The sequence below is a fragment of the Dendropsophus ebraccatus genome, chromosome 4 (assembly GCF_027789765.1).
Source record: "Dendropsophus ebraccatus isolate aDenEbr1 chromosome 4, aDenEbr1.pat, whole genome shotgun sequence".
Lineage (NCBI taxonomy): Eukaryota > Metazoa > Chordata > Amphibia > Anura > Hylidae > Dendropsophus > Dendropsophus ebraccatus.
Window position 1 is genome coordinate 116,384,634 of NC_091457.1, and position 9,430 is coordinate 116,394,063.

The 9,430-nt window shown below is 44.1% G+C and overlaps 1 protein-coding gene across 1 annotated transcript; it reads right to left on the bottom strand.

The window, feature by feature from the left end:
• Positions 1-1,652: 1,652 nt before the first annotated feature.
• Positions 1,653-8,481, bottom strand: LOC138789896 (uncharacterized). The gene is made up of 2 exons (XM_069968752.1): positions 8,441-8,481; positions 1,653-2,823 (listed from the first exon to the last, which is right to left on the bottom strand). The coding sequence occupies exon 2, from the start codon at positions 2,739-2,741 to the stop codon at positions 2,076-2,078; it is 666 nt and encodes a 221-aa protein (XP_069824853.1). The 5' UTR covers positions 2,742-2,823; positions 8,441-8,481; the 3' UTR covers positions 1,653-2,075.
• Positions 8,482-9,430: the final 949 nt, after the last annotated feature.

Below are 9,430 nucleotides of genomic sequence, written 5' to 3' on the forward strand. Positions count from 1 at the left end.
ACCAGAATTAATAGCAGACAGGTTGCTTTTTATGACTCTAGTTTCAGGCCATGGTGCACCTGACAGGTGTGGTGATGGCTGTAGGTTATAGGACTATAGTAGACGCCCATAAAACTACGACAGTGTTGGTAATAAAAGAGGAGAGGTCCTAAGATTTATATAGGCCCCAAGGGTGAGAGGCCTGAAAGAAAGTCTAAACATGTCCGATCAGCTGTAGTAACAACTCTCTAGGAGCAAAAGGTAACCACCATGACAGAAAGGAGAAACTGGACAAATTACTTAATATATGGGATGTATACATGGATCACATGACTTGGGCTTTGGTATCCCTGTCATTTCCCTCTATGGTACTCTAACAGAAGTTGAATGGAGAAGTTGCGCCAGTTCTTTGATCCCCCCTCTCTTATACTGTACATCGACTCTGTAACCTTGCTGTGACATAAGCTTCATGCACTCAGCAGAGTATGGAGGTATATGGCGTCTCATTGGCACTGTATTTTATAATATTAGCCATACCATATGGTTCATCTATATGGTACTGTATCATGGAGATATTTACCCCAAAACACCCTCTGTATGGCTTGATAAGAAATTAGAGGTGTAAGGAGGAACTTCGTAGATTTCTATGGTTGCACTGCAGTATTAGGCTTCTACATTGTGTGTAGCTGTAATACAGTGCATGCTATCCAGAGGTCCTCAGTATTATGGGCTTATTCAGTTGCACAACTAATTTATTTTATTATTTTCCTATGGATCTGGAGAGTGTTTTGTGGATATGTGCTTGGTTGGAAAGGGGTATTCCAAGTTAAATCACTTGTCCTTTTGAGTGTTAGATTGCTAAGGGTCAGAACACTGGGGCCCCCCATGATTTTGAGTGTTTTCATTGTGAATGGAGCAGCTAGTCACAAATGTGTCACTGCTCCATGGAGCCGCAAAGATAGCCGAGAACAAAGTTTACTTCTGCCTTCACAAGGAACACTTGGACCCCCATTCTAGCAGTCCGATCCCCCACAATCAGACACATCTCCTAAAAAAACCTCTGCAAGATTTGTCAGCGAGAACAGTACAGCATGCCAGGTTACCTTTGACATGAAAATTAAAGATCCCCAACAAGCCCTGGGGTCTGTGGGGTGCCATTGAGATCTGTAATACATTCTAAACAGGTGTACACATACCCACAGCTTAAAAAAATAGTAACAACCCCTTACAGGCTGATAACCAGTTTTAGAATTTATTGATAAAACTACGGACAGAAAATATATTTTACGGCATGAAGAATAACCAGTGAAAACAATAAAAAGTGATCAGTCAGTACTAACCAATTCCTTATGGATTTACTTCAAGTGCTATCTAAGATAAATAAGGGTGAACATAAACAAATAATGCAAAAAATATGCAGCATTTAAGAGTTTCTTACTAAAAAGACCAGCTGTAATCTGTAGGAGAATGTTTAGCAAGTGTGCAATTCCCCTGCAGCGCCTCTACAGGACAAATGAGGCTTTACATTATTTATATTTAAATCAATACACTGTCTATGTAATGGATAGGAAGGTTGGGTCCTCCAGAGTAAGAGATCTTCTATACAGCTGCTCTCCACTCTGCCGTACAGATGATGGTCTCGAATAGAACCCCCCCCTCACCTTCCTCCCCCATCAATCCAGAATTCCGTACTATGTTACTTAGAAATAAGTTGTCCCCTTCTATCATCTAGTAAAAACTGTGTAGTCACCATTACAGCTCCATTTCCTCAAGTCCTGAATGCCATATCTGCCTTGCTATGCAGGAAGTTAATATATTTGCTTTGAGGGCAGCATAGCTGGGTAGATTGGTCATTTAGGAGTCTGGCAGAGCCGGGTAGTGCCCCCTATGGAAGCAATAATGCTCCTTCTTTAAAAAAAAAAAAAAAATGTCCTTAACAAAAGTCACAAGGATAAGAGTCTTTTAGAAAAAAAAAGTCTTTGCTAAATAAATATCTTCAATGTTCAAAGTTTATATAACAATAGAAATATAAGAGCCATAAGTAATCTTGGAGAAGCTGTTAGTGTTTTCAGTGCATAGACAGGTTTATTGACTTTTCATGATGTTGGCCGATCCTTCAAATCGTGGACCACCTGCAGAAACTCTTGGCTGTAATGGTAGGTATCAGCGTTACTGAGCCGGCGAAGCATTGGTGGAAGAGACCCATCTTCATCAAGGTAGACTAGCATTCCATTATGGGTCATGGGTGGAAAGTACAACTCTCTTTCCCAAGGAAGTCTCCAAAGAACAGACAAGTCCCGCTGCTCTTTGTCAATAGCTAGTGGGGTCAATTCCACCGAAACCGAGAGTCTTTTCTTTAGGATGGACTTAGGCAATCTGTTTATGGACTCCTCAGGAACGGATAGACGTCTTCTGTGCAACACCATCTGCTGGGAGGGTGGGAAGGAAACCTTTGCCTTTCTTGGGGTGGAGGAACTCTTGGTTGGCAGAGGAGGGAATCTGGAATAATTTTTCTCAGAATCTTCTCCATTTTTTGAACTTTTTCCAGGATTACTTCCCCATGTTGGCACAGTTTTGTTGGTTGTTTTTGCATTTGGCTTCTGCTGGGTGGATATTCGTCCTTTCTCTGCTTGATCAACCAGGCTCGTTGTTTGCTTAGTTGAACCTTTACTCCCAGACATGGCAGAGAGGGAACTGGAGGCTTCAGTGTGCCGGTCAATGGCCATATCCACCTTAGCTTTGTCTTGCTTTCTCGGTCTCATTGCAGGAGTGTCTGCTGGTATGAGCCCGTCCTGGTCATACTGCTCTTAAATACTCAGCGTAATCTCCAATCTTCTTTCGAGGCTAGGTATTTGGAAAAGGTACAAAGAGATAATCAGTACCTTTCAGAATGATTAATCTGTCTTGCTATTAATAACTCGGTCATGCTTGAAAACAATGGAGAGTGTGATGTCCCATTTTTTTTTGCTTTATATTATCTACTTAACCCAAGGGTAGAAAATTCCTGGCCAAGAACACAATGTGAACATCTCCTTCTGCCGATTACATTCACCCCCATATTGACTTGATGTACAGACAGATAACACTATTGACTTAACTTCTTGTTGCCCTCTGATAAGTAGCCTTGTCTTATATTTACATGTTAGCTTGTTAGAAACAAATGACAACAATGCAAGTGCCAATCACATAGTGAAGGTTGCGGAGTCTGTCTGAATGAAACATGTCTGCGACTAAGACAAAGAGTTAACTTGGCTGTTGGCACATGATATTATACTGACTGCGAAACTGAGAGGGAGCGTCTACTTTTTCAACCATTGCTTAATATTGCTTCAATGCATCTAGAGTTAAAAATTAAGTAACTTGATAATCAGACCGGTATGAGACCTGTATATGCAAAATAGTGAAAGACTTCTGAACAAGACAGGGAATTCACTAAGGGCAGTAATTTGTAATGGTGTGGCAGCTTAGAGGTGAATGCAGTCTGGCTTAGCTCAAGGGGAAACACATCGATATGGCTGAGGGCAGCAGTGCCTCAGTCTGTAATAGGCTTCATAGAGTCATCTTGCTGTCTTTGGGCTGGCGCAGTGTAGGGGTGTTGCACAGCAGTGGTGGCTGGCAATGTGTCCCCCACACACTTTAGGCACACTTTATTAAGTATTCTTTTGGAAGGAATGTGGTGTGTCCTTGGCGCTAACAGTGCAGATGCCATGGTAAAGGACATGTTGGTAGAGGAAACAGACAACAGTCATTTAGTTGACAACTTGGCAAGGGTAATGGAGGTGCAGTCTATTGTAAAACATTATACCAAGGAACGGCAAGAGCAAAGGGATTGCCCTTATGGAAATGAAGTAGGAATCTGGAGTTTCATAACGCTTTGTATTCAGCTCTAGCACTCAGATTGTAATGCCAAATGTTCTCTCCCACAGGGCTCTATGCACAATGCTTGGCACCTAGCAGAATCCTGCAACAAATGTGGGGCTGACTGAGTTGCGCTGCAATTCCTACTGTAGGGTGCAGGTCCTTTGGGAAATCTGTATCCTGGTAGGCAGGAAATTTTATACCTGACCTGAAGCCATGAAAGTTCCGAGTATGCTATGGGGCTCCTGTACATCTTCCCATGGACACTGTTAATGGGCTTCCTTCATTCACAGTCAATACAAAATATAAAACAATGCAAAACATTAGGAATAAAGGGCATATAAATGAGGGTATAAAAATAATATCATATGAAATAAAAAAAATAACCGAGCGCCATTTGTATACTTTCCACAGTAGGAAACTACTGTGCACAGTAGGAAACTACAGACACCCCCTCTGAAGGAAAGCCATCTTTTTAACCCCTTCGTGCTGCAGCTAGTTTGGGCCTTAATGACCAGGCAAATTTTTCAAAATCTGACCTGTCTCACTTTATGCGCTTATAGCTCAGTGATGCTTTAACGCATGCTAGCGATTTTGAGATTGTTTTTTCGTCACATATGGCACTTTATATTAGTGGCAAAATTTGGTCACTACTTTGTGTGTTTTTTGTGAAAAACATCAAAATACCATGAAAAATTGTAAAAATTTGCATGTTATGAACTTTGAAATTCTCTGCTTCTAAAAAAAGAATGTCGTAGCACATAAATTAGTTACTAAGTCACATTACCAATATGTCTTCTTTATTCTGGCATAATTTGGTAAACATATTTTACTTTTTAAGGGTGTTATGGGGCTTAGAAATTTATCAGCAAATTATCACATTTTCGTGAAAGTTTCCAAAACTGATTTTTTTAGGGACCAGTTCTTTTTTTAAATGGATTTAGAAGTCTGGTATCCTGAAAACCCCCATAAGTGACCCCATTTTGGAAACACACCTTAAAGAATTGATCTAGGGGTATAATGAGCATTTTAACCCTACAGGGGCTGGAGGAAAGTATTCACAATTAGGCAGTAAAAAAAATGGAAAATTAAAATTTTCCAATAATATATACGTTTAGATCAAAGTTTCTCATTTTCAAAAGGAACATGAGAGAAAAAGCACCCCAAAATTTATAATGCAGGTTCTCTTGAGTACAACGGTACCCCATATGTGGGCGTAAACCACTGTATGGGCACACAGCGAGGCTCAGAAGGGAAGGAGCGCCAATTAGCTTTTCCAATGCAAATTTTGCTGAAGAAGTTTCTGAGCACAAGGTGCGTTTGCAGTGCCCCTGTAGTGTCAGCAGAGAGAAAAACCCCCATAAGTCACCCCATTTTGGAAAGTGCACCCCTCAAAGAATTCATCTTGGGGTGTGGTGACCATTTTTACCCCACAGATATTAGAGGAAAGTATTCAAAATTGGCCAGTAAAAATGAAAAACTCGAATTCTTCCAATAATATGTTCGTTTAGTTTGAAATTTCTCAATTTGACGAGGAACAAGAGGAAAAAAGTACCCAAAAATTTGTAACGCAGGTTCTTCTTAGTGAAAAGGTACCTCATATGTGGGCATAAACCACTGCATGGGCACACAGGAGGGCTCAGAAGGGAAGGAGCGCCAATTTACTGGAGCAAAACCGCAGCTAGTAATGGTTATTAGAATAGCGCAGTTACTAAAATAAAATAAAAAAAATGAGATTACAGGTAATGTGGGGTGGTTATGGGCAACCTGAGGTGGTTACAGGTAATCTGTGGTGGTTACGGACAACATGGGGTGGTCACGGGCAACCTGCTGTGGTTACGGCAACCTGGGGTGGTTACAGGCAACGTGGAATGGTTACGGGCAACGTGTGGTGGTTATGGGCAACGTGTGGTGGTCACGGGCAACCTGCTGTGGTTACGGCAACGTGGGGTGGTTACAGGCAACGTGGGCTGGTTACGGGCAACGTGGGCTGGTTACGGGCAACCTGCTGTGCTTACAGACAATCTGGGGTGGTTACGGGCAACCTGCAGTGCTTACAGACAATCTGGGGTGGATACGGGCAAGTGGGGTGGTTACGGGCAACCTGCAGTGCTTACAGACAATCTGGGGTGGTTACGGGCAACGTGGGGTGGTTACGGGCAACCTGCAGTGCTTACAGACAATCTGGGGTGGATACGGGCAAGTGGGGTGGTTACGGGCAACCTGCAGTGCTTACAGACAATCTGGGGTGGTTACGGGCAACGTGGGGTGGTTACGGGCAATGTGGGGTGGTTACGGATAAACTGAAGTTCTTATAGGCAATCTGGGGTGGGTACCTGTAATCTGGCATGGGCACCGCAATCTGGAGGGGGTCATTGGCAATTTGGGGTGGTCAGAGGCGCCGTGTGGTGGTCAGAGGCGACGTGTGGTGGTCAGAGGCGACGTGGCGTGGTCAGAGGCGACGTGTGGTGGTCAGAGGCAATGTGCGGTGGTCAGAGGCATCGTGGCGTGGTCAGAGGCAACGTGCGGTGGTTACGTGCAATCTGGGGGGTTACATGTAATCTGGCGTGATTACGGGGAACCTGGGGGGGTTATGTGTAAACCTGGAAGGGTTACAGACAATCTGGGATTGTTACTGATAAAATGAAGTGCTTATAGGTAATCTGGGGTGGGTACATGTAATTTGGGGTGGTTACGGGCAATCTGGAGGGGGTCACTGGCAATTTGGGGTGGTTACGGGCAAAGTGCGGTGGTTACGGGCAACATGCGGTGGTTACGGGCAAAGTACGGTTGTTATGGGCAACGTGCAGTGGTTACGGGTAATCTGGGGAGGGGTTAGGGGTAATTTGGGAGTAAACTGCAATTATTACTATAATAAAAAGTGTGTATTTTATTTTTTTGTATGCTTGTCACTTTTTATACTTTACACATTCATTTTCACTGTATTACTATGATTACTGTGATATTTTCTATCACAGTAATCATAGTTCAGTGGCAGAGACCAAATTGGTCTCTGTCACTTTAAATTTTCAGAGCTGGCTGGTTGTGGAGCTCATGCGCACTTCATAACCAGCCAGGACGCCGAAGAGGAAGGAGCTCCAGGATCAGGTAACGTATAAGGGGTAGGGGGGGGGTGACTGGGGGACGGGGGTGACAGGGGGGATGGGGGGCGACTTGGGGGGTGGGGGGACATCACTTTTTATCCCCTGTCACCAATCATTCATGGTGACAGGGGATAAAAAGTGTCGGGAGCACATGGTACAAGCGATCAGCAGTATATAGTATATACCGCTGATCACTTGTACCGGGACCCCACAGGGGGGGTCCCGATGACTGCCCCATGCTCTCCGCTACCTCCGGTGGCGGAGAGCATGGGGCTTTCATTCATTTTAACTTTTCCATTGCTGTGAACAGACATTAGTCGGTTCACAGCGATGGCGGCGGCCTTCTTGGAAATGATGGCCGCCGGGGGAGGGGGGTTAGTGATCGCCCTACTAGGGGGGGCTGATCTGAGGTCTGGGGGACACTTATTTCATCTCCCCCCGCCGTAGATTCACGGCGGGGGGAGATGAAAGGCGGCGGCGGCGGCACCGGTAATCCCCTTTACCGACGGCCGCCGCTATAACGTTAATAGCGGTGATCGTCGGTTAGGGGGGGGGGAGGGGGGTGACGGACCCCACACACTGCCCCAAACCCTCAGCTACCTCCGGTAGCTGGGGGGATGGGGTGGGGGCCGTCCCGGCCCCGCAGCCTTGTTCTCTGCCATCGCCGTAAAAAGCTGATGGCAGCACAGATCTGCGGCCACTAAGGGGTTAAGGCAGAATGCCATCACATAATAAATAGTCCATAAAGGTTATTTGTATGCACTTGTTAAGAATAAATATGTATGTAAAAGTCTCCTTAGTGCAACAAGGGTAAACAGGGGAAATGGCCTGTGGCCCAAACTAAGGTTAAAAACAAGATAAAGTTCATAGTACAAAAAAGGGTAAAGTTCACAGTCTTCTATGAACAGGTCTAACAAGCGTGATGGTGTCCATTTGTGGCCATAGTCTAGTCAACCTGCAAAGCAAAAAGTGGATTAATTACAGTGTCTGGAGGGTACTTTGCCTTTGATACAGATTTCAGCAGTATGTTAGGCAATGTTTTTCTAGTCTACATTGCCCCGCCCCAGTGCACCAAAATGCCTAATTAGCATATGGATTAAACTGCTAATAGCACAGAAACGGCGTCAAAGGTAAGAGAATCACCTTCATCCTCATCGTCCCGTGTGCTATAGTTAGCTGCTTCTATCCTGCTGATTGTTTTTCTTTCATAGGGTATGTCCTAGGGGAGATATTACCAACTATTACCAATTACCAATATTACCAACTAGTTTCTTTTTAAGTGCCTTACAGGATGTGCGGTGACCTTGGTTTTAACAGTCCAGATGGTAAGGTACAGGACACAGAGGTAGAGGAAAAAGGAACAGTCATTTACAAAATAATGGATACGCAATTTTTTGTAAAACAGTATTCCTAACACTGGCTGGAGCATTTAATTCAGAAGGCAAAAAGTTGAAAGCCGGCAGTGGCAGGGGAGAACATAACAAGCAACTGTTACTTACCTTTCCTGGTGCCTGCGAAGCACCAGGTCACAGGCTCCGGGACCCCCGCCTAAAGGCATTTTCCCCAAGTTGGACCCGGCTAATGGACTGCCCATCAGCCAATCAGTGACTGCAGTTGTGTCCCGCCCAAGTCACTGATTGGTTGAGCAGGCACTCCATCAACTGGGCCGTGAATTGCAGCCAGAGAAGATCCCGTAGCCCGACAAGGTCCTGGAGCAGCGAGCCAGCGTCAGAGAGGCGCCAGGAGAGGTGAGTAGAGATTGTTTATTATTTTTAATTTTATTACTCATTTTTTTACATGGCCGGACTTTTCCTTTAAGCTTTTTTAAACGTACTTCTATTTATTTATATGTAAAACATTTCTGACTATGATGAGAGAGACACCCGTTGATGCCTGTGGGGGTAGCATCAATATAAACACTGTTACAGAGATCTGTCCTTGTCACGCATATTGCTGGTGGAGCACCATGATTGACATTAACAGCATTTTATGACAATGATGCTTCTAGAGGATCAGCCTAGGGTTACACCATGGCACTAATGGAATGCCCTAAACTTTTGGTTAAGAGTAGACAAAGAGTAATTGAGTCTCTCTGGTTGGGTGGATTCTAGCAAAGTATCCCCCAGCCTCCATGTTGATGGTGATTCTATTGTCATAATAGAATTTGATGGGACAGCGGTGGAGCAGACAGGGAGGGCTGCTCTGTTATCCATCTCTTGGCAACCCTTCAATCATCTAAACATTGCCTGTCTGATTTACTAGCAGGTTGAGCTTGTTGACTTAAGGCGCAGAAACAACAAAGGAATAAGTAATTATATGTAACACTTTAGTAATTGGAATGTCACAGAGATTGACACTTTAGTGAAAAATATAATTTATTATCGGTACAGAGATAAGGTATATGTCTATGCTACTGTAGCAGCACTACACCAACTACACCTGAAGACACTGCACAATTCAATGTGGACTATTCATATATTATTATAGAA

Coding starts and splice junctions, on each gene's coding strand:
- LOC138789896 (XM_069968752.1), bottom strand. CDS start 2,741: ATGAGACCGAGAAAGCAAGACAAAGCTAAGGTGGATATGGCCATTGAC.